General features: G+C 39.2%; 2 protein-coding genes across 3 annotated transcripts in view; both read right to left on the bottom strand.

The window, feature by feature from the left end:
- Positions 1–13,262: 13,262 nt before the first annotated feature.
- On the bottom strand, positions 13,263–18,521 carry LOC128511327 (protein phosphatase 1 regulatory subunit 15B). Its single transcript, XM_053484129.1, has 2 exons — positions 15,634–18,521; positions 13,263–13,748 (listed from the first exon to the last, which is right to left on the bottom strand). The coding sequence occupies exons 1-2, from the start codon at positions 17,497–17,499 to the stop codon at positions 13,557–13,559; spliced, it is 2,058 nt and encodes a 685-aa protein (XP_053340104.1). The 5' UTR covers positions 17,500–18,521; the 3' UTR covers positions 13,263–13,556.
- A 2,496-nt stretch (positions 18,522–21,017) lies between these two features.
- pik3c2b (phosphatidylinositol-4-phosphate 3-kinase, catalytic subunit type 2 beta) overlaps positions 21,018–25,916 on the bottom strand; it is a 57,399-nt gene continuing 52,500 nt past the window's right edge. For both annotated transcript variants that reach the window (XM_053483917.1, XM_053483919.1), the window contains exons 30-33: positions 25,311–25,401; positions 24,611–24,717; positions 24,392–24,520; positions 21,018–23,722 (exon numbers count right to left, since the gene is read on the bottom strand). In XM_053483917.1, coding sequence (XP_053339892.1) covers positions 23,531–23,722; positions 24,392–24,520; positions 24,611–24,717; positions 25,311–25,401 — 519 coding nt within the window. In that variant the 3' untranslated portion in view covers positions 21,018–23,530. The remainder of the gene's footprint in view (positions 23,723–24,391; positions 24,521–24,610; positions 24,718–25,310; positions 25,402–25,916) is intronic.

The raw sequence follows: 25,916 nt of genomic DNA, 5'->3' as shown, positions 1-25,916 counted from the left end.
TCTACTTAGAGCCCATGCATGATAAACACATACACTATTGGACACTCTGTTTATTTCTTCTAACTTTAGTCTAATTGCAATCCATTAGCAAAAGTAATCCCCACAAAAGTGCTCTAAACATCACAATCTGGATTCAAAGGAAGAAACACATGTGCCAATGATGGCTTCAGGAAGACAGCGAGATGACGCACAACAAAAGCCACTGTGAGGGTCTTTGTGTGGAGGAGGGTCTCTGAGGAGGGCAGGTGCCGCCAAACAGACCCATTATCTGCCTCTGCCGAGTCTGAGCATTAACGACCTCCCCCGCCCATCCATAATCCATCCATTCACTGCTCCACTCCTACTGTCTCTGAGAATGACAAACAAAGCCAAGACTTGTTTTCAGGAATCAAGGTATACTGTACATTTAATTTCTTCAGTAGAATTGGAAGCACTATATACGGTAGCTATAGCCTATACACAGAGTGAATTATGCATGCAAAAAAACATTTAGTGTAGCTATATTTCGCACCTACTCATCATCTATACCGATTTATTCTGTATAAGGTTTTGGGGGGGGGCTGCAGGACTATGGGCGCTGGAGTGTATCCCAGGAGACTTAGGGCATATGGCGGGGAACACCCTAGATGGTGTGTGTACCCATAATATTAAAAACTATATTTTTTACTGCACGATGGTTCCAAGTGTATCTGAGACTCAGCAACAACAACAAAAAAATGAAATGGAGTGACTGTTGATATAATGTAGGTATATTACGTATAATATCTTGCTATGTCTGGTGATTCTCATGATGGCAAACTTACATACTGATACCCTCACTCACACGTTCTCTAATACCGCTTATCCTCTACAGGGTCACGAGAGCCGCACTCAGGGCACCATGGGTGCCAATTCATTACATGGCGTACAAGCACAAGCACTTACAGTACAGGCAATTTGGGAACGAGAGAACCCTGAAGAAACCCACCAGGCACGGCGAGAACATGCAAAGTAAACACACACAGTCCTAAGGCAGGAATCAAATCCTCGACCCTGGAGATGCGAGGTCACAATGCTAAGCACCAGCTACTGTGCTGCCTATACTTACTGTATATAGAGTTTATTAAAACTATGCTAAAATACTGAGGGAAGAGAGAAAATCCATAGATTTTAAATAAGTGTAGTGTAGTGAGTTTAAAAAATAAGGCGTACATATGATCTGAATTGGAATGCGTGCAGAAGATACAAACCTGGCTTTTAGTTGTGGAAGAATAAAAACGGTAAATTGATTAAATATAATAATAAGACAATTGTATGTTAAGGTTATAAATCAACTTAATCATTATTATGAAACCATTATTATGAAACTGGAAAAAAAAATTAGAGGGAGATATTCTTTGTAACTCTTATTCTGGATACTTATTACAGAGAACTGTTTGTGATTAAAAAAAAAAGAAGCTTAATTCCTATTGAAAATGGGTATAGCATATAATATATCTCTGATTAGTATGTAAAGCAATACAATATACATGACAGGGAATGCTGTTATAGGAAAATAATCCAGAATAGGTTACAGCATTACTGTTACAAAAAAAAAAAAGTTCCTGTAATAGCATATCCCAAAGTGTTTAATACGGTTTATATTACAGCAACTTGCCAAAATGTAAATATTTATATAATAAAAAAACAACTGGGTGTATACTTTAATGAGTTTGTAGTTGCAGTTAATGTCGTTATGTACAATTAGAGCTAGAAACATTCAGCGGCTTTTTCATTCTTAAGTAATAACAATTTTATTGTATATTATATCTGTTTACTATTAGGCTTACATTACAGTATGTGATGTGTTTGCCATACATGACTTTGAACAAGGTGATATTGTATAAACTACACAATAACACAAGCACATTAATAGACTGTAAAACATTATGTTGCAGCTGCGTAACTCTTAAAAATTAATCAACCCCTTTTGACCAATCAGATGTATTATCTCAACAGCACTATATGATAATGTATTATATTATATTATATTATATTATATTATATTATATTATATTATATTATATTATATTATATTATATTATATTATATTATATTATATTATATTATATTATATTATATCCAAACTAAAGCCGGAACTATAGAAATGTTTGTCAAATTGAAATAAAATGTTAGTCTTCCTCTCGAGCTACTTACTGTGTATGTCTGTGACTCACATATGAATAACTCTAAGAGACTCGTTTCAGCTATGAGTCACATCATCCAGTAAGAAAAAACTTCCCACACAGACACACACACACACACACACACACCCTGTGGCTAAGGAGAATGAACACCCCATCATCAGAGTATGAAACAGACGGAGCTTCCATTGAAGATGAAAGTAAGCTAGTGGCATTAATAAGGCGAAGTCAGCAAAATAACCCACGCATGTTTCAACGAGCTGGTCATGTGACTGTTAAATGAGCGCCTTAGCATCACTAATGACGTTGCTCCATTTCTGCATGAAATGTTTTCACCAGTACAGTTCTTAATGCAAGATGTAAACACACCCTGGCCACACCCACTCTTTGACCTACTGTAGCTGCTCGGGAGTCCAAGAAAGACAGCATGCAGCATTCTTGTGACAGAGAATCAGAAGAAATTCAGGCTTCAGGCATTTACTGTACATGCCACACCGTATTATTGTCTTTAAAACTGTGTAAAACAGGGGGGGAAAAGCAGTACCTATTTTTTTTGTGTGTTTCTTTTTACTAATGTCCACATTATTGTTCTGTCTATGGTTGACCAGAGGAAACCCTATTTTTTAGGTTACTATTATTATTACATTGTATTGTTATTGTGTCTAAATGCAATAATGATGCATAAATTGTATTCAGGAAAATTTAAATTCCAGTTATTTTTCTTCCTACCGACGGGACTCTTCCTGGACACCAGAATAGACTAAATATTGGGCAAAGCCACAAATAAAAATTAATGTGCCAGAAATACAGCTATAAAAAGCAATGCCTGCTGACTCAAAGGAACATGTTCTTGAACAGACAGCCAATATTTTCATAACACCCATGGAACTGGATGAAGGGGGGGGGGGGGGGGGGACATACATTCTGGAGAATGGCAAGTTAAATTCTTAACATGGTTGTTCTGTACTTCTGAAAGGCAGAAAATAAAGGAATATGCAATAGATATTTCTACCACTTTTCTGCCTATTGTAAATACAATGTCGCATTTAAACATCAATAAAAAAGTAGTTATGTTAAAATCTATTTGTGGCCATGCTTTTTTTTTGGATGCATTAATCCTTCTTTTCCCAGTCTTTTGGATTGACCTGGAAGAGGATTTGGATTAGCTGATAGATAAGGGGTTAGGGAGGCACTAGGGAGCAAAGCCAGGGTTAATTATCTGTTCTCACTCTTTCCCAGACACATTATATTACTCTGCTTACTTAAAATACTCAGCCTTAGCAATGTCATTATAATGTCCACTGATCATGAGTCTAGGGACCAGACTGATTTGAAAATCCACTATTATACCACTGTATAGGAATTATTTTAGGTCTTGTGTAATCAGGCTCCATGCCTGTCTGTTTTACCTGGCTTTTACAGTTTTTTTTTTTTTCCTTGGCTTTATGATGAATGCCAGAGTCTTGATTTCTGGCACTTTTGTAGCTAGTATAGACAGGAAGAGCTTCAGGGATAAAAATTCAAATCTGCACATGTGCACATTAAGAGGAGCCATAAATTATTTGCTGCTTATAAACCAAGCCATCAATATTGTATGTATACAGCCTTAGGGAAACCAATAAATTGGGGCATTATTTTGACTGTGGCTTTGCGCATTTTTTTTTTTTTTCATATTAAGTCTGATTGCTTTGTACTGAAAAAGCAAAAGCAAAAAAAAAAAACCCTGCTTGTTCACATTGGCTATATTATTTTATACTTAAGCACAATCAGGTATCCACAGGCTCTGATACAATAGGTGGCAGTGTACATCCAGTTCATCTGCCAATAAACACAAAGAAGAAAAAAAGTAAACAGGAGTTGTTTAATGTTTACAGTTTTGTTACAGTTATCTTTCATACCTAGTGGCCTAGTACACTATACCGTGCTTGGGATCACTTTTTCAAGTGGAATGGAGCAAAGTACATTGGTCCTGAGTGTGTAAGAAGCCTTAGGAGACACTAGGCACATTTGATCCATATCATGCCCGGTTACAATTGCTCCTCTCTCCCCACTGGCCAGCTTATGTTACGTTAGTAATATCGCTCCATACCCACCTACAGTTATGCATCTACATTCTACCATGCAGTAGGTGGCAATATAAACATAATTGGTCTGTATTCAGCCAGTAAAGTAAAAATAAAAATAAAAAGTAAAAAAAAAGGATATATATAAGGAAGTCGAGCATCACTTTTTAAGTGGACCCAAGCACAAACGTACCAGACTTTGGGGTCAAGTGTACTCAGATCCGTGCCTGAGCATCTCATGTGAAAGCACCCTTTGATGCTCCGAATCATTTTTTTTAAAACCCAGCAAGTGCAGCGGTTGAATGACAACAACGGTAACACATTTACATTTAGGCATTTGGCAGACGCTCTTATCCAGAGCGACTTAGATTTTTATCTCATTACACATCTGAGCAGTTGAGGGTTAAGGGCCTTGCTCAAGGGACCAACAGTGGCAACTTGTTGGTTGTGGGGTTTGAACCTGGGCTCTTCCGAACCGTAGTCCAATGCCTTAACCACTGAGCTACCCCTGACCCTCATACACTCTTACTCATACTCTTCATTTGGAACCAGATTCAACCATGAAGTGCTTTAAAGCATAGGGGCTGGATAGGAGTAGGAGTATGGGAAGCCTTTCATTACCAGATGGCAGAGAATAGGTCTCTGTGAACTGAATAAGATAATAAGTATACTAAAATAAGTATGCTATTAGCAGGAGAACAAGAGATGACCTGTGTATTTAGCCTGGAATCCATGCGGTGGCGGTTTTTGGTTGAAAAACTCTGGCTTCTGTTAGATGTGTGAAGTAGGCAATTTTCTATTCAGGTCCGGGTAAAAACTAAGTGGCCGTGCAAATTTGTGGCCAGCTCAGGGTCCTGCTTACATAATGGGTAAACAAGAAGCATTGCGCAAGTTTAACTAATCATTCACGCCTGACTGCCAAATGTTGCGACACAACGCATGCATTGTATCAACAGGAGATCATGAGTTTCAAATCCACAAATGTGTGAGATGCATGGCATACTCTCTCAATCACAGTGAACTCACCAGTCATGAGCACCTGTGAGCTCATGTACTGTACAAAGAGAAAGTAATGTCCAGATTGCATTATTTTTCGTTCTCCTGAATGTGTTATGCTGCCCTATGTACTGTAGCATGAGCCTCAACGGGAAAAATGTGGTTGCCTGGCTTCATGTGTCACAGATTTTCACCGTCTTGCACTGGTATCTGTCATATGATAGAGAGGAAAGCTGGTTAATGTTTGGGACATGGCATAGTAACCAAAATCTCCAAACTGTCAAGAGATGATGTTCTACTGAAATCTATCTTCCTGACCTGGATGATGTCATCAACCTGCAACAGTACTAGCGTAAAAGAAAAGATACCTGGTAAGGTTTAGGTAGTATCGGTTAAGCAATGTTTAATTCGCGCAAAAATGACAGCTTTAATTAGAACTCCATGCCAAATCATAAAAATCCCATAAAGAAAGGAAATAAATGGTGTAGAGAGACACAGCTGAACACAACCATAAATGACGAAGAACTCTATTTTGAAATCTGCCTAATTGATCCTCAGGGAGAGATACATGTGTGCCCTTGAGTCAGGATCACACACACTCTGGTTTGTCAGGCAGCCCATGGGGACTGGAACGGAGCTAAACAGGGCCATTCAGTTGCTAATAGAAGCGAAGCCCATGTGGGTACGGCTCTCCAAATTTGACAGTATGAACCCAGATCCAGCAGAGATGCAAAATCACGTCTGTTGTCCTGCTGTCAGTGTCCCATTGCATGACAACAGAGCCAAATGCAAAAGTCAATTACTTAAAGGAATATGTAGACGGAAAACAATGATCCGGTGATGATGCAGAGCACAAAAACACATTTGATGCATATAAGAGCTATGAGTGTTATCTAGAGGAAAAGTCGAATTAAGATCTGCTACTTTATACTGACATAACGATGACAGTCCTAAATAAAAAAGCCATGGATTGTATGGATATTTTTTTGACTTTTGCACTATTGTGGTGTCTTTATTGTAGTTTAACCTACAAAAGTGAATTTCCATGTAAAGCATAAACTACATGAACATTTCATAAATGATTAACAGAACGTTATTCTGGTGCCAATTTGTTAAACAATGGAGTCAGCAGTGCCAGTGTGCATCTGCTTCCGTCTCAATGTACATGCCATTGTGCAGATTTTGTGTGTTTTTTAAGCAAACAGCACAGTCAAACAGTTGTTCTTCTGCAACAGAATACTCAATGGCTGGCTGTCAGTAAGCAAGCAAGCTTTTAGTCAGTACCATAAAACACCAGCACAACCTCGATCAGGATACATTTAAGAGTGATTTGGTTGCAGATTGCCTTAAATATTAATGAGCCTGTCAGAAATCATTTCCCACTTGAATAGCCAGTCACAGCGGGTGATGCTAGGGTACTCATGCCAACATGCTGTTGTTGGCAAGAGAAATACCCGATCATGGATACGTTCAAAGTTCAAAGGGGCTGATATGGAAACAAAAAACAAAAATGTGACCAATGAAGGTTCTAAATGAGCAAGTGAGCCAGGCTTGTGTCATTTAATCCAAAAAGCGGATCGGAATCCAAGCAGGTAGTAATTTTGATCTCAACAATGTCGATAGAACACATGCCAAAAAGCACAGCAGAGGAGGCAAAAGGGTTAACTTGTTTAAGTCGATCCCCTGTAGACTTGGCACATCGATACTCCAAACAACCCAGACTGCTTTTACAGGAAGTCATTTTTTTTAGCACTGGTTCTTGTCGATTCAATACAAAATAAATAATGAATAGATGACCGAACAGGCACTTAGGTACAAGGAAGCTGGAACACGGTACAACAAAGGGCATCAAGGAAAAGTAATATGACCTCAACCGTCCCCTCCCCTCATTACTTCTTTTTATGTCTCAGTTCCTCCCCCTGCCTCCACACACTGCCCGGTCTCTTTCATTCCCCTCCTTTGTCTTTCCATCAGAGACCATGTCCCTAGGCACCTCTGCCAGAGCTGATTTGATGGGTTCCTGTGGTAGAGGTGCTCTTAAGGTTAACACTTTAATCTCCAGCTCTCTGTGCCACTTTTTGCCTTTTTTGTCTGTGCCGTAAAGTTTATAAATAACATATGTCTTATGGCGTCTGAGACAAATATATATATTTTTAAAAACTCCTTATTGACTTTTGGTACGAAGTTATGTTTGTCACAGTGGTGCAATACAAGTCAATGCTGTAATGTAAATAGTGCATGCTAATTGTTCCAAGCCTGTGTAACCAAATCCTGAGACTTGCCAATCATGCTTAAGCTTGCCCAGTGAGCTAACTAACGAGTTTACGATTCTGTTGTATTCACTCCATAGCATACAAACCTGACCTGTTTTTTTTTTCAAGCATGCCAATGCTTATATAATATGAATAATTAACCTGATGTCACTTTGCATGAAAACAAACAGTGTGATGTTACTCGTCAGGCAACCTCTTCAGTCGAGAATGTTTTAATGATGCACATATGCCGAGTGGGAACTCGCAGAACATAAAACGGGGATTATTTCGCCAGGGTTTTGCTGAGACAAGGATCCTCTATCGCCAGATATTAAATTGCTGAACCTTAATAACGTACCAGGTTTTATGTTACACTGTAAGACATTATTACATGTTCAGCTCCTGCATTGTCTTTCAGGTTGCATTATCGTCCTGGAGACTTGATATTTAATTGCGCTGTATTCATAAAAGACATAGGTGTTGAAATTACTTTAAAGCTGATTTTTTCTTTTTTCTTTTTTTTTTTTTTGCACCAGGTAAAGAGGCCCGCATGCATGAATAACATCAGGTCAAGTATGAACGGCGGATTGAGATTTGATTGTTCAATTAAGCATCCTAAAAACTTCACCTTGTCTGCCACAGACACCTATCACATGCCTCTATATTCCGAAATATAAATCGCACACACTGCGAATTCAAACACACACAGCTTCTGTCACCTGACTGTACCCAAGGACATCAAAACAACAGATCACTTATTTATCACACAACAATATTAATAACAAAAAATTCGAAAGGAGGACAGATGCGATATTGGCAACTCCAACAGAATAAGTTAAATGGACAAAGATATGGTGTCCCACCTTTTACTATGTCTAACTAGAACGTTCATACACACATACTGTACTCTCTCTTTTTTTGTGCATTTGCTGTGTAATTCTATCCCTAACATCTGTATGCAAAAAATTAACTCTAAAGTTTGTTCAGTTATTTTGTCTTTATAAAGGAGTCTAAACAAATTTTCCCATAAATAAATAGTTAATGACAATATAAGCACATACTCGCACAACATGTGCTTAAGTAGGGAATCCATACTGCCTTGATTGTGCCATTGTCTTCCCAGTATATGCATCACACTCCTTTCCATTAAAGTGTGCTGGATTGTCCCAGATGTTGCCATTGGCATGATGCAAAACATGACAGGGTTAGAAAACATTGCGGTCTATCGAAAGCCACATAAAATAGACATAGAACAAGAAAGGGAGACAGGTGGTGGCAGTCTGGGGTTCAACATTTTGTCACACAGCATATGCAATGAGGAACGAACACCACCCAAACATGAACCTTTCTATCAGTCCAGGATAAGGTTTCACGCTCTATTGTATAATACGCATGGCTAGAATTGTGCTACAATAGTACCGTAATCAATTATTGCTCTGAACCCGTTAAACAGCTGTCCACATGAATGGAGAATGGATGAGTGCACGGATGTCGAAACGGGATCAGTGTGTTGACAACACATGGAGCTTCCAGCATGGCCATTTCAGAGCAGCTTAACCCCCCATACACCCCCCACCACCACCACCAAACACACACACACACACACACATACTTATAATGCTATTGTTGTAGACTATATCCACTGACATATATTACTATAGCTATATACTGATACTGTACGCCTATGGCTCTTTTTGTTTATCAGCACTTTCCAAGGCATGCCAAATGTCCCCAAAATGTCAAAATTGTCCTTAAATACTATAATCATGGAAACAGCTGGTCCCCATAAAGAACCAAATACACTGTGTGTCTCTCTCACACACACACATAACCGAACCTGTTTAATACCCAAGCACAAAACCACATCAACACCACTGACAGCCATTAATGCATACTCACCAGCCACCTGCTCCAAGCTCTTCTCTCCGGCTCTGATTACCCGTCTCCAATATGTCCACAAGATATAAAATCAGCCTTGACGAAACAACAAGATGATGGCAGTCTGGCAGAGACTGTTCATAGGAGGGTCAGAGGAAGGAATAAGAGAAGGCTTAGCTTTAGAAAGCAACAGCCATTCATTAGGCAGCTACAACAGAGCCAGTGCTGGTGGGTGTGAGGCTTTGGGATGCTGTACAGCAACATGCATCCTCGTCTCGCAAAGGGATAAAAGGAAGGAGGGGCGATGCAGGGAGGGAGGGGTGGAGGGATCGAGCATATTCACTGCAAATCCCGGGAAGTCACATGACACTGTCTGAGCTCTCCATCAGGAGGGAGGAAGAGAAGGAAAGGCAGCAAGGAATCTCGGTGCTAATGAAAGAAGTGTGCAGTGGTGAGTGGCATCATCACAGCTTTAGGTCCATGCTAAAGACAGAAAGAGCTGGAATCTCCTGCAGGTCTGCCCACAGCCCCAAGCTATCTAATAGCAGCAATGAATTATGCATTTAAGAGGGGAAAAAATAGTGATCTCCAAATCTAATGGATACTTTCTAGGATCATATTTTGTTTCAGCAATGTTCAATATAATATTAAATGGAGAAAAATGCTAGGTAAGGTAGGTTAATGATCTACAAGATGATGAGAACAATGGCACTGACTGTGTTATTAGAATGAATATAAGGAGGTGATAAAACTACACAGTACAGTATTAAAGTTTATGATGCATTCATGCCAATTTCAGCAGGCTCACAAACACATTGTACAATAAAGTAGGAAAAAATAATGCGCTAAACCACGTATCCTGTACAGGATTGCGGGAAACCTAAAATCTATCTCAGGGGAATTGGACACTAGGCAGGGCACACCCTGGACAAATTGCCAATCCATGGCAGTGCACAAGCACACTCGCTCACACATTATGGGTAATTAAAAAAAATAAAAATTGGCCTAATCTGTTTGTACTTGGAGTGTGGAAGGAAACCAGAGTACTGTACACATAGGAAACCCACCAAGCACTGGGAGAACATGCAAACTCCATGCACACAGACCTGAAGGCGGGACTCAAACCCCTGAGCCTGGAGGCGTGAGGCCACAGCGCCTACCACTATACAGCACATTTCGAAATTCATTACAAAATAAGATAAAATGTTAATTACAAAGATCAAAATCCAAAGAGGGAGTTTTTAAAGATACATCTTCTGGGTCACATCCTGACTGATGGCAGCACATTTTTGCAGAATCAGTACTTTTTAATCAGAAAATTTGTGTTTTTGTTTGTCCATCCGCTTCTTAAGGAGTGACCATAAATTCTCAGTGGGATGAAGGTCTGGGAGTTTCCTGGCCATGTGCGCCATTTCAAAAGGGTCAAATTATTGGGCTGCATCAAACAAACTCTTCAACAGAAAAAAATAAAAATAAATCATAAATGGAGATCATCATCATCACTTAAACATTTCTCTATTTAAATGATTATATATCTACTGTGATTATTTCCTGTAAAATATAGGCCAAATGGGGGGGTCATATCGTGATTATCTTATTTATTTAATCACATAAACTCCTCATATTAACTGAATCGGATAAGTATCTCAGGCGTTTTTATAAGCATAATAAGACACTGTGTGTTTGACTCTCCTGTTTGAAAGAGATGCGGCTGTTCTGATTGGTTGTTGTACTCGCTGCAGCTCCAGTGGTGGGCGGGGAAACGGACGTTAGCTCGCTTGAGACGGATTTTCATTGGTTAAAACAAACGCAGTAACAGGAAGTCATCTGAGAACGCGGAATTGAACCTAGAGTCAACCAATACTAAATAATAAAGATATTTATGCACACGTACTGTTCTGGAATCTTAAACACACCCGCCTTCATTCATGACTGTGGTTATTGTTATTTACTCCTAACAGACGTTATTCAGTAAAGAAAAAAAAAATGGCCCACACTGCCATCTGGTGGTAAAACGTTCATCCTGACCATGATATGCTTTATATTTGTTTTCCTTGAACCAATTCAAGTGAGAAAATTCCTTAAAATGTGAAGGATTAAATGTATTTCCTGGTTAGAATTTATTACAACTCCTGTTTAATAGTGTTAAATCAGGTAAAGTAGTACCGCAATTTCTATCAGAATAGTTTTTGGCTTTATATAGGTATCATTTAAGTTTTTTTTTTATTTTTTATAATGTGTTTAAATTTTTATTGTAATTCACGGACGGGCTGTTTGGACGTGTCGCTGGACTTTAAACAACCGTAATATAATCACGATGATAAACAAAATGCAGTGCCTTCTAGTGGAATACATGGGTAACTACAAGTGTTACGAAATAAATTGTGATGAATGTAGTTGCCAGGATTGACCACTAGATGGCACGACTGCCTGATATTGTAAATGAGCGTAGCTCTGTAGAACAGCTCAATTCTAGATGTCCCAAAAACATTATGAACTGTAATTTACAGTATTAACATAGTTGACCCACTGTGCTCGATTCTAAACCACTTTATAACTATTTAGGATCCTGACAAAATACTCCAACTATATTTTTTTAAACAGTGGTTAGTGGAAAGATTTACTAGTGTAAAGAATGTCCATTTCCATTCCCTATTATTTTAATGATGCAAAACATTAATAGTCTTAACTGTGGTCTTAACATTCCTAAAGGTGTTTCTGTAAGAATCAGACAAACAGCTCAGTTTAAATAATAGTTTTATTTGCATGTTAAACTGATTAAGACAAAAATCCAGAATATATGCTGAATAACTATAACTCTAAATGTTTTAGAAAAATAAAACAACTCCATGTTAATTATACAGATTAACCCCTATGCTTTGACATCAAGCATATTATTTCTATAGATCATCATGCATTTAGCTCCCTGCACTTCTTTTTAGTCATACACATAAATCCGGCCACTTGATCACAGCTGCCACAAGTTCAAACTACAAAGACACAACCTCTCGATTAAGACACGTTACACACCACAGTGATTCTCAAAGCACTAGAAAGTCAAGCTGGTTTAGGAGAAAATGAAAGCCAGGGCTGTACGCTTACATAGGACCATGCAAATATGGAGCGTGAAGAGCCGCCAGCCTTTAGATGCAGGAACACATACTGCCTTGGGCTTAGCTGGACTCTATAAATACTGTGTTCACTTGGCGACGGTTAATCATCCACGTTACTCCACCGTGCTGTGTGATCAAACATTGAGCTTCCAACTAAGTGTACACAACTAGTACAAAGTACTAAGTACACAACTTAAGTGCTATCTTTGGCTTGAAGGTTAATTAATTAGTGTACAGGTTTTACAGCTGCATTTAGAAAGTATGAGACATTTGACCCAGGTTTATTAACGTCCCTTACTCCTGGTATGAAAGAAGAGACTTAGCGGGTCTGGAGTGTCACTTTGCAGGGAAGGAAAAATTTGAATACATGTTCAATGCACAATACAAAATAATAAAATGATGTACTTTTCCTTGGCACAAAAAAACATCCTGACCCACTGACAAGTTGTTAAGCATGAACTTACGCCACAGATTTTTGCTTGAATTCCTTTTTTTTTTTTTTACAACAAGAAGAAAAATGCCCAACCATCTAAACACAGCATTAATAAAATCCTTGTAGTACATAAAGGCAACAGGTTGTTCTAACACTATAAAGGGCAAGATTTCAACACTGTTGCACTAAAACACTTGAGAGGTTGAATGTAGGACTTTTTTAGAAGCAATTTAGAGTTGCAGTTAGTGCATTGGTGGCTTTTTATATCAAACAATACCTGCAGATAAACTTAACATTTCAAAGGCATTTAAAACCAGCTTTCTTCAAACTGTGACCTTTTCATTCACAGGAAATTTTGGACGTCATAACAGAAGTATTTCTTCCCTTTATTAGTCATTGTGGTGATCAAGATGCTGCATTACTGAAGTTCTCCACAGAACAATGGTTCTTTACTGTATGACTCAAGTGAAGCGTTGGACCCTAACACACACTGATGAAGCTGCAACACGGGAGTCTTTATGCTTTCAGTTTTTCCCCCCCCTCCAATTCTTTGCCTCTTCTTCACCCTGAATTAGACCCGATATGTAGTTCTGTCTCGTGCAATCAAAAATAACTACGAAAGGCAAACCATAAAATAAAATAAACTAAAAATAACTTAATCAGCTAGTAGGGTAGAGTCTCTGTAAGATGTTAAGGCGGAAATTGGGAGACAGGCAGTAACTGATGCTTTCCTCCACTTCCTGAATGCGACGATGGAAGCGACAGCGGTCTCGGGCATATTCCTCCCACGGGCCGCGCCGCTCCTCGTCACTGCTGGCGTAGAACTCCTCGACTTCCTCTATGAACGTCACCTGCACCAAAACATAGTGTTGAGGTTTACCGTTTGTGTAATTCCCTGACAGATATGTCAAACTTTAAACAATCATAACAGTTCATTGTTTTATTATAGACATTTTGTACTACAATAATAAAGTTCTACAATAAACACAACCATATCGAAATATCCATACAACTCTGATGAAGAAAAATGCTGATGAAGACATTTGCTGTTAAAACGATTTCCTTAACAAAATTACAGCTTTAAACAGCAGATAAGCAAAATGCCTCAGGTAAACATCACTTTCCCAGCAACAAAATTATCATTAATTAAATGTCGATATAAAAAAGAAAATTTTTAAATACAAGAGTGGAACATTAACAGTTAGAATTGAGAAAACCCTGAAAATTAATTTTGTAATCCAGTACTTTTACACTGTATTTAAACGTCACTCTTTTCAGAGGTGCAAACACTAACGTCACATCAAGAGCTTTACAGAGTTTCAGCTCAGTATTTCATCATGTAGTCCTGCTGTTACAAATCTGTTTTTTTATGTTTTAACTTTAAAAGGTGATAATGTACATACAAATTAACATAAAGCATTATATATATATTGACTGTTTTTTGAATACGTGTGAGAAACGGCTGACATTTTGCTGCATAATGGTGTGGTACAAACAAATTACGTCAGGGTGTCCTATAACAGCATGACCTTAACCCAATGTGTCAAATTTTAACAGTTATACATTTTACAAGTCCAAGTTAAAAATTTTACTAAGGTGTAACATCTGGACCATAGGCACAAATATTGAACAGACACGCAGTAAAGCCTTTGTCCTGCTGATGTCCTGAGTCTAATGTTTCTGTACATTTTCTGAACAGGCAAAGACCCACCCTGTCCAGTTTAGAGGTGAGCCTGTGCTCATGATGGCATCAGATTGCTGTTTGTGTCTGACATAAGTGAAACCTTATGCACCCTCCTGCTGATGTTTCATGCATACCAAGATAAAGCATGGTTTGAGTTCGTACATATTTTATTTTCACTTACAGAAAGTTATTCTATTTTTCTGACTAGTCTCTTAAACAGAGCTTCACTGTTGCTAAGTAACGTTTCATTTTCCTCTAAAATAACCCGATATTATATCAAAAGGAGAAAGAGGGGCGGTGGTCTATTAAAGTGGCTGGAACAGTGCATACTTCTACAGTTACAGCTAATGTCTAGGACTAGATTTGAGTCAGAGACTGAAAATGGGCCAGCGTTATAATGAGTAATGGGCAGAGCACTCACTTGTGCTTCCCTGGAGAGCGTAAAATGGAAGCATTGCATCAGAAGATAGAAAAAAAAAATGGGATCTGCGGTCTGCTTGCACTGCTTTACATCATTTTCACATCATTTCACAGCTGAGCCTTAATGATGATGATCTAAATCCAGGATGTGACTACTGAGGCTATGGCCAGTAACAAAAAATCTGGATGCCTGAACTGTCAGGCAGTATTTCCATGACAGAAGAATTTGTACTGGATGTCTGTACTGGCTAAACTGGATGGGGTGCCAATTTATCGCAGGGTGCACGTGCACACTCACTCACCCACCAACCCAATTAGCCTTCCCGGAATGTCTTTTTCAACAAATAATACAATAGCGTTTTAAATGTTCCATTTAGTATTTATACATATTCATCGAGGCAACACCAAATAATTGGATAAATGTTCTCATTAAGAGAAAGATTGCTATAAATAAAACATTTATTGATTTAACAAAACAAAAAAATTTGACAAACTACATAAATTCGCAACTTTCCATGTATAACCTGTAATGACTTGCAGCCTTTTGCAATTACATACTTGCACAGGTCCATATTATGATTTTTATGTGATTAACTGTGCAACACTAAACAAAATAAAAATTCCAGACTAACCTTTTTTAGCCTGACAGCTGCCGCACTTTCGAGGCCATGGACAGTGGTGGTCTCTGAGAATCCGCTGTCCATTCTCTCCTCTGCCTCCTCTTTTCTATAAAGCAGAGGCTCGACCGATTTCCCTTTTTTACAGCGCTGTCTCGCTGGAGGCCGAGTCCTGACTGACGCCTGAAAGTTCATGGGACTGTAGGGATCTGAAGAGCAGCTGAAGGAGTTCCAAAGTTTCAAACTCTCAGCTTCATCCATCGACGAACAGCCTTCTTCGCTTGACTCCATGTCGTTCAAGGTTTCTTCCAGAGGTGAAGAAAGAGATGATGGGGAGGAACACAAAAAGGAATCGGGTTCTACTGGGGATCCCACAGGAGACGAGTTCACCACGGATGCACCAAGCTTCTGGGATGTGTGAATTGGGGCGGTGAAGTTGCGAGGGTTATAGGGGTCCCTGGTTTGGCACATGGAATTCCACAGTCTTTCACTCTCTGAGTCCAGTTCATCAGATTCTGAATCCTCCTCATCCTCCTCATCCTCATCATCACTGTCGTCTAGGTCCTCAGAGTCAGAATAGTTATCCAAATCGTCACTGTCAAAGCCGTCATCGTCGTCGTCACTGTTGTCATCCACGTCCGACTCGTCGCTGCAGGGGGTGCCCATGATGTAAGCGATCGCCTTGTTCTGACAGTGAGGGATGGACTGGACTGGCACAACCTCAGGTACAACCTCAAGCTCATTGTTTTGCTCGTTCTCCTCTCCCTTTTCATCTTCCTTGTTCACAACCCTCTTAATGCAATGAGTGTTGCCAGCAGATTTGTCCCCCTCTCCACCGTGCCCATGATCGCCAGCCTGAGAAGCAGCAGAGCTCTCATGGCCTGACAACTCACAAACAGCATTCATATTACACTGCCTTGCATTGGCACTTTCTTCCTCCAAGCTGGAGTATCCATGGTCCTGATCCGGGGTCAGAACTGCCACCTCACTGCAGGCGGCAGCAGCTCTGGTACCGACCAGATGCTCTTCGATGCTGTGTTCATGAGCTAAAGGGTTTGGGAGGAATTCCAGCCTGGCTGTGTGAAGGCTTGCATGATCAGCTGACTCTTTGAAGCGTGACGGTCCAGCACATTCGCCGTTTGCCCATTCAGTCTGGCTGCTGGGTCCTAACGGTCGATCAGATAGGACAGGTGACCTCTGGGAATCTGGTTCACACATGAGGTGCTTATTACAATGCGGGGAGTTTGTTTCAGCATTTGCAGTGGTTTTAGTCTGGTACAAAGCATCGAGAGGATTTTGCAGGTCGTCAGATCTCCAAAGTCCCTGCCACCACCAGGTGTTAGAGCCGCTCGAGGCTGGATTCGGGTACCAAATGCCAAACTTGGGCTCGCTGTTCTTTGCTTCTTTTGGTGAGAGGAACTGGCCAAGGAACTTTCTCGCCAACGCAAGGTACCTGTATTCAGCTGGGGCTGTTTGGTGAGCCTTGAAAGTCATATTCACGCTGTCCTGAATCCCTAGTTCTCTCAGAGAGTCTGCTGTCAGCCAGCTCAGAGGTTCTGCATCGCCGGAAGTCAGAAACCCGCCGTTTTCATGCTGACAGTGAACATAAGCTACACGCAGGTGAGTGGAGCTCTGGTCAGAAGGCATGAAGTTATCAAGACCTGCCATTAACGTATGTCCAAAGTCAATGTTGGGTTTTCCTGCCTGCGGTCCTGCTGGGAAATATTTCTGCAGGAGCGACCACGCAGGCCTAGACAGCGCTGACAGCATGCTAATCCACGAGCTAGCCGAACGGTCGCTCCCCACCTCAATGCTAGCGGCGGCGGCGGGCCCGGACCCCCTCTTAGAGAAGTGTTCCTCTGAGCTCATACTTTTAAACATTATAATATATATTAATAAATCCAAACTATTAATTAAATAGAGTTAGGAAACTGAAAAAACGGTGTAAACTGATGTTACCGGTAACTTCTTAGACCTTAGCTAGTGAGCTGGGCTAGTAAAGTATTTTCCCTTTTTTTTTTTTTTTTAAACGAAACTAGTTTAATACCTAACTGTTAAATATAAGGGTAAAGTCAGACTTTAGACGTAAACTAGTTAAGTAAAATTGTGGGAAATACCTGTGGTTGGAGTAAGTTTCAGCGCCAGCTGGACGACGTTAGCATTAGCCTAGCACGCGAGTGCGGAACCCTTATATTTAATTTGTGCTGCTAAATATTAGCTACCGAATAACTAACAAAAGTGGACATCAACAAAGTGTCGCAGTTCAGAATACTGTCCGTGTTTAATATTGTCAAATTCCCGAAGTGTCCATATTGTTTAAACGACAAGGGCATGTTGCCGGTTTTCTCTCCATGCAAACCAACAGTGCAAGCAGTCGGCGCCCACGTTCGCCATGTTCATCTTCACAGCAGCTGTATTCTGGGGATTCGTTAAAGTCGCACGCTTTTTGAGAACAGAAGAGACAGGAACGGAGGATGGCGTGATGAGGATCGAGCTGACATATTCCACACTTCTCAACTCGGACGTCAATTTACAAGCCATGTTGGTTTTATAAGGCGATCCTGAAGCTGGCCGTGTGTCGCTGGTGAGATGAGACTGCGCGCCGAACACGAAGCAGAAGCCGAGTTTCCGCGTTGGCAAAATTAACATGCGTTTCTTTTAAACGTCGATTTACAAAGAAACAAAAGAAAACAACGAATCGTTTAAAATTATGACTGGAAGGACTCTGAATTTTTCTAATTCGCCAACAGATTCAGCTGTAGTTTTTCCAGTTCCGTTTTTCCCCCTCTCTCTTCCTCTGGCAGAGAAAAGCCCAGGGCTAACAAGAGGAGATTTCATCAGACAGACTAAGGCACCGTCAATAAACTCCGAACTTACTCGAAACGCACAGTTAGGGAGCGTCGCAGCGGCTAGTGCGTGTTATGCAACAAGCTCAAGCGTTAAATCGCACGCATACCGTGTGGTGTCACATGTCCTGTCCTGTGGTCGTGCTCAAAAATAATCTTTAGCTAAGTTTAGGACAAGCTTAAAAAACAGGCGAGTTCATTTTAAATTCAAGATTCTTTATTGTCACTTTAGTAAGTACAGAGAAATTAGAGCAGCCCTTACAGTACTTTCAGTTTTGTAAATCGAAATAAGTAGATTTATTTAAATACACACACGCAACTGCGTTATACAGCACATTATAGTGATGTATAAGTTACAATAACGGTGTGGGTTTTCTGAGTATAGTATGTGTGTGTGTATATATATATATATATATATATATATATATATATATATTCTGGGAAATATTTCTGCAGAAGCGACCACACAGGCCTGAACATATTATATATATATATATCAGCTCATACACAGGTTAGTATTGCACAGGATTTCACAGTATTGCAGCAGGTCATAAAATAAGTAATTGCACAAAAGTCACACACTGGGATTTGCATATGATGAGGGTATTAACTTGTAAGGGAATGTAACTATGTTAAAAAATACACAGTTGCACAAATGAAAATCAGTGCAAACTATTAAAAACAAAATGTTTATGGATACCTGGACACCTCACCAATATGTGCTTGTTGAACATCCCAGTTCATATTTAATCTCTTTTACTTTTATAAAAGATATATATAAATTTTCTTTTCAGTGTATTTTAAAGCAATGCTGTCAGGATTTGTTCATTTAGCCTCAGAGCCATTCTGAGGCCACTTGGGTGTCAAGGCCTGGGGTGCAATCCGCATTCCAGTTCATCCCAAAAAAGTTTTCACTTCAAGGCTCTATTATATGCAGGTTTATCATGTTCTTCCACACCAATGTCTTCATAAAGCTCACCTTATACAAATGTACTTACACAAAGTGCAATGCCTCCCTGAAACAGGTTTTATGCCTCCTAATTTAAATTAAGAGAACATTGTAATGGTACATAATACACTATAGGCATTATAAACAATTCTGTGAATCCAAGTTTGTGGTAACATTTTTGGGAAAGCCAATACATAATATGATGAATGTGACAAACCTTTGACCATATAGTGTATTAAGTATGTGCTTTTCCCCAAAATGTTACCACAAACTTGTACTTGTTCTGTACCTGCATTTATTGCAATATAATCAATAAAGTGACATGCAGTGGGGTATTACCAAACATTTAGTTAATAATTCTCCAGTAATAGCACATTTTAAGTGTAGCATTTAAAGTATGGCATATGTGTTTCTACATAAAAGGAGACCACACAACTTATACTGTATGGTCAATTTTATCTGGATACCTCACCATCATACCTATTGTATATGTGGAGCTTCCCCACAGGTATAGAATATCTTTGTATGGTATAGCTTTCCCGCATTTTACTTCACTGGAACTAAGACGCCCAAAACTTTCCCAGCATGAAAGTGTCAATATGCACATAAAAATATGGTTTCCCAAGGTTCAAGTGGAACAATTAAAGTGGCCTGCACAAATATTATTATTAGTAGTAGTAGTACGAAAAACAAGTAAGATAAAAGCTCAATGTTTAACTTCCTCAACATTTCCCCCCCTCCTAAAGCTATAAAATAAGTGTACAGTATCTCACAAAAGAGAGTACTAAGTATTCTACCAACTGGCTACAAAACAATTTTTGTTTTTAATGCATTGTGTATCCTTTTATCACTATAGTTCACACAATAAGCACAGTTTTGTTTTTTTTAATCCTCACATCTTGAACAGTAACTTGTGTGTAAAGGAGCCTTTTGTTTGGATAATTGCAATTCTTGTCATTCATCATTACTCCTCCCTGGGCTGTATTAACATTAATGACTATAATCAATGCAGAGACAAACACTGCTTAGACAAAGAGCCAGACACGTGAAAACACACGGGCCTGTTGTAATTCTAAACACTACCCAGCATTTGCAAAGCTGGGTGTGAGTTATAATCAAGGGATCTTTACACAAAACTGAAACTAAAAGAGGTATGACGCAGGGTCCACTTTATTAGGAGCTCCTGCTAATTTGTGCAATTTTCAAATTAGCTAATCATGTGGTAGCCATGCAGTGCATAAAATCATGCAGACACAGGGCAAGAAATTGACTTAATGTTTACATCAAAGAGGAAAATGTGATCTCAATGCTTGTAATTGTGGTGGGAGTTGAAAGCTGACCAGCCAATCTGATACCAACGTTCATGCACAGAAATCATGTTCTTCCTAAATTCTGGTATGAACATTATCTGCAATGCTTCATTAGAGCATTAGATGTTCTAAATGAGAGCATTTAATTTATATGAATAAAACCTGATAATTTTTTACATACAGCAGCTTCTACATATTTTTTGGGGTTAACATGTAGGCAATGTGTTAAAGTTATGGTCAGAACCAACTAGCCAATACTAAGCAGACTTACATCTTCATAGACATGACCAGGTGTTTTTTTCATTTTGGATTCAAGTTCTTTTTATTATTTAGTGCAAATAATATAAAAAAAATGGTCTAAAAGGAACACAGCTATGTCAGGAAATCAAAACAGTGACAAAATCCATAAAGCACAGACAAATTATAGTCTTAATATGTACAACAGACTAAGCCTGTTCATTTTAAACTTACATTCGCTCCATAGTTTCTCTTGGACAAATGGTCTCTGGTGATTCAAAGTGAACTAATTTGGGTTTTTTGGAGTCCTTTGCAAATCTTCTGCATAATAAGAGCAGGTCTGAGCTTTCCAACCATCTCGCTTTCTTACAAGGGCACACAAAGAGTACCTCACCAGTAATAACACTAACACTCAGTACAGATTGGTACTTCAAAAAAATAAGTTGACTAACCCCAACATTAAATAAGACACATTAGTGACAGAACAGTATAATATTAAACAACAGTATAATCAAGAAAACTGCTGTCTCAGGGTTGGACCAAGAACTTTTTAACAAATCCCCCTTTGGCTCGTGGCAGGCTACGATGTGGTTCATTTTTAGATGACAGCATATCATAACACTATGTTATAAACCTTTAACTAAACATACTGATTATTTACATACATACTGTACGAATAAGGTCTAAAACATAGGTGAATTTCAAGCAGCTGTTTTCCTTCATTGAACAAAGTTTTACATGAAACAGTTTTGTTTTAATTTAGTGAAGTGGACAAATAAATGTGTCACAAAGAAACACAAAGTGACAGAACATGTAAAGGTGTATACAGAAGGGAAAAAACATAAAAACAGCCTTAGTCTCAGGTTCAGCGAATCATTTGCATGCGTGCACATCTGGAAAGGAAAAAAATTCCCAACAGATTAAAGCTTAAAAGTATACAGTTGAATTTGAAGTTCACAAACAATTTCAACAAAATAAAGAATCTGTATTAATAGGAATATTAATCAATAATATTGTGGTACGGTTTATCTTTGTTTCCTTTTCTTCAAATAAATAAAATATTCCATTTAAGTAACTGACTGATCCCAAAAACGTAAGCACAAAATACTTCATAGCAAATAAGAGCAAAAGTGCAACATTTATCCAGTAGCAAATTTCACAGCATGCACATGAACCATTCAAATACACACATTCTCACTGGAGAGACAGACGCTAGGCTGAGATAAGTCCGAACCAAAACATAAACTCATTGCTTAGGTTCCTCTTGTCTTGTTTTAACCTTCATGGTTCATTTTAAAGCAAACTATAATAAGGGCTTTACTAGGTGGTGTGCTATCAGGCTAGGCGATGTAAGGGAAATATATCACATTGTGAAAAGCACACATTCTGGTCTATAAAGTGCCACTGTGATTCAAACAATGTAATGCCTATTGAACCCTAACGTTTTGATCGATATAAGTTATGAGACAGCATGTGTTATATGACAAGTATATTACTGGAAAAATACTTCACAAATAGAGAACCTAATCAGACTGATTTAACAGTTCTTTTGTCGAATAATAACCTGGATTTTTCTCCCTTAGTTTCATTAACAGACAAAAAAAAAGTTAATTATGAGAAGGTTTGTTAATGTCACCTGGCGACCCTTGTGGCACAATGTGAAGTGTAACAAATATATTTTAAGTCTGGTCCCAACTTGAGCATTTTTATTTATTTATTTATTTATTTATTTATCAATCTATCTATCTATCTATCCATCTATCTATTTATGAAAATCATTTCAATCTGGGACCTTTTAAGACTGGTGCTTATTTAAAGAAACAAAGAAAGAACGTGATTAATAAACAAAAATCAAAAGTTACAGAGCTTTTTATGTCATTCATACTACAAATGTTGTACTGAGTAACAACTTGCATGACTACACACAAGTGTGCAATGCCACAGAATCTTAAGTGTTTTAGTTTTTCAAGACATGATAGATCCCTGCCACCTGTAAATCGATTCGTTTTACAACGCTCCATATCTCCCTTTTTACATACATAAAATCTGTAATCATCTAACTCTCAGGGACATAATCGTCACAACTGAAGCTAGCTCCAAATCGAGCCAAAATAAAAGAGCATCTTAAAAAGAAATAAGTTAACGTTTCACTTCTTCTCTCTCTGTGAGGCTGTACAATGGACCAGATCCTTCTGGGTTCTGCATCCGAGAGAGTCAGTGTTTCTTATCTCGGCCACAGCTAGTTCAGGCATGTCCTGTTCCACAGTCACATGTAGAGGACAAAAAAAATCCCCAACCCAACTAGCACATGTAGTGATGTCTCTCCATCACAGAGTCTACAAGTCTCCAGGGCAGGAGAATCAGCAACAAGCACCCCAGTGTGGGGGAAAATACCTCTTTCTATGCAGCATCTAACAGACCCCAGTGCAAAGACAGGCACACCTACAGCATGCTCCTCAAAGGGCTCCATCTTCAGAGTCGGTTCCCTTCCATGTAAAGGGACGTACTTAACAAAAATACTGGTGATCAGACCATCACCCAGGGTCTGTTTTAGCGAGTCCTTTTTCGAGTTAGCGGCTGGCATCGGAGCTGCCTGTGCTCAGCTGGTGCCAGTCCACCCAATGCTGTCCGGGTGTTAGATTATTTAGGGGGATGATGGCCTCGCCCAGCAGCGTGTTGTCCCAGAACGCTCCATCACCTAGCACTCGAAGATGGATTGAACGCTTGCTCAGGTCCCCATGTGGTATTTCATCATACACCAGCTACAGGGCGAGAAAACACAAGCAAACATCAGACAAAATGATCACACTGATGGCTAAATGCCAAGGTAATTTTACACCAAACTTTGTTTCTGAAGGTAGGCTGAAGACTTACGCAGAAATGCTTCTAAAACATAATGATGAACAACATGGCCATCTCATTCTCCTTCAATAATTCAACTAAAAACTGCAGTTGAATTAATGAAGGCCTCCTCATGTTCATAAGAAGTGACTATGACTATAGAAACATGAGCTGCTGTACACAAAGGAGGTGATACTGTCTCTGTTGCCAGTCAGAGACACACTAACTAATCTTGAGCATCTGCTAACTTGTGTATGCTGAAAAGGGAAGTTTCGGCAGCTGCAACGTGACCTAACGTGACTAGCATTTTGAAAATCATGGTTTCATGTGCCTCAAAGGAAACATGTGTTTTCCGTCTCAACATTAAACGTCATTTGACGGAGAGAACTAATGTGTGGGAAAGGACAAATGACATGATGGGGGAAAAATATAAAAACCTATACAATGCCCTGTTATATTTGAAACCAGTATTACATAATGCGTCATACTTTTTCTCTAAATGTTGCCTAAAATTTTGGTTTTGTTTGTAACATCCTGCAAGGTCTCAGGCAACACAATACTGTTATCAAAACACTTGTCTGTCATCTTACCATTTCATTATATGTGGGGTTGCATGTGCGACGAGCTGCCTTTGTCTTCCTCTTGCCTGTTTTCTGGGGATCAGGAAGCAGGTACAGTTTGACGTATGGATCAGGATCGGTGCCGTCCTGTAAGGGTTGCTGTTGAAAAGCATGGAGTTATTAGTGTCACATTCCTTTTTTTCCATTTTTTTATGCAATATATACCAGAACCAACGCCATAAGACTCACCAGGCCTCGTATGTGCATCACCATAATGAAAAGCTTGTTGCTTTTGTAGGAAATGGACAATTTCACTTCACCAGCTGCTTTACCAGCCACAGGAGTCCAAGAACCCTCTGTAAACAAGAGAATATAATTAGCACTGTGTACAAACATGTAAACACAAAACCTGTTTGGTGGAATCTTAGAAATGTGTTTCAGAGAACTGGATGTATTTGTGCACATGTTTATGATATAATATACAAGCTGAAAATTTATTCATTTTGCTCTGAGCTGAAGAAAAAAAGATGATCAGAGCTCACAGGAATTAAATATTAAACTAGTCGAGAAGCCAGCTATGTCTAAATAGTGTTCACCTCTGACCCGATTTTTTTGTCCCCATTAATGTTTAACTAGCTTTATTGAATTCATGGGGGATAAGGAACTAAAGTGCGTACAGACCCATGGCAACTCCCTCTGCATTACAAATTCTCTCCAAACTCATTGATTACAATTACAAACACACCATTTGGACCTTTTCTGGTCATTATCATCACACATACACTCCTAGATTGACCAGTTCAAACGTTCTGACTCATTAGTAAACTCAGAGTAGACTCAGAGTCACATGATAATGTTGGATAAACATTAACCCATGTCCACATGCTTGATGCATCACCATGATTTCGCTTCTATAAATAAACACTGTGTACGTGCAAGAACATTTCACCTGTCGGTTTTACACTCAGCACGTTTACAGCTGTTCCTACTGGCCGCTCGTCTCTTGGTAACGGGTGGAAGAAGGTGTAGACCAGGTCACACTGCAAAAAGAGAAACAGAAAAGAAGAACCTAAGCTTAGCTGGTGCCTTACATGCATCTTAAATAAATCTGCATGACAAGTTCAGCAGCATTCTTTTTAGACACTCCCTAAAGGAGACGCAGTGTTGGAAGTGTGAAGTGCTCGGCTGCTCTCCAAGCTGACTAGGAGGGGCAGAAACACTGTCTATCTAAAGAGTTTTTTTTTCTTCTTTCCTTTCAGAGAAACCGGTGGCTGATTTCCAGGAAGTAATGCAGTCAAACTGAAACATAAGCACACCAATTATTTATGAACTCAGTCACAGCTGAGTGAGAAATGCCTGTTGCATGAACACTACAGGGATGAATTTAATTCTATTTCATGGCTGATTGATTGATTTTTTTTTTTAAGCCAGGTTATGAAAAAAAATGGAAGACCCAGGCCTAAATCTGACAGCATAATTTGTGAAATCCGATTACAAAGGCCCAAACAATCCTGTCTTTTTCCCCCCTATTGACACAAATTCTAAAAATGGACTG

Source organism: Clarias gariepinus, chromosome 23 (assembly GCF_024256425.1).
Source record: "Clarias gariepinus isolate MV-2021 ecotype Netherlands chromosome 23, CGAR_prim_01v2, whole genome shotgun sequence".
Lineage (NCBI taxonomy): Eukaryota > Metazoa > Chordata > Actinopteri > Siluriformes > Clariidae > Clarias > Clarias gariepinus.
This window is presented reverse-complemented; position numbering and strand designations above follow the sequence as displayed.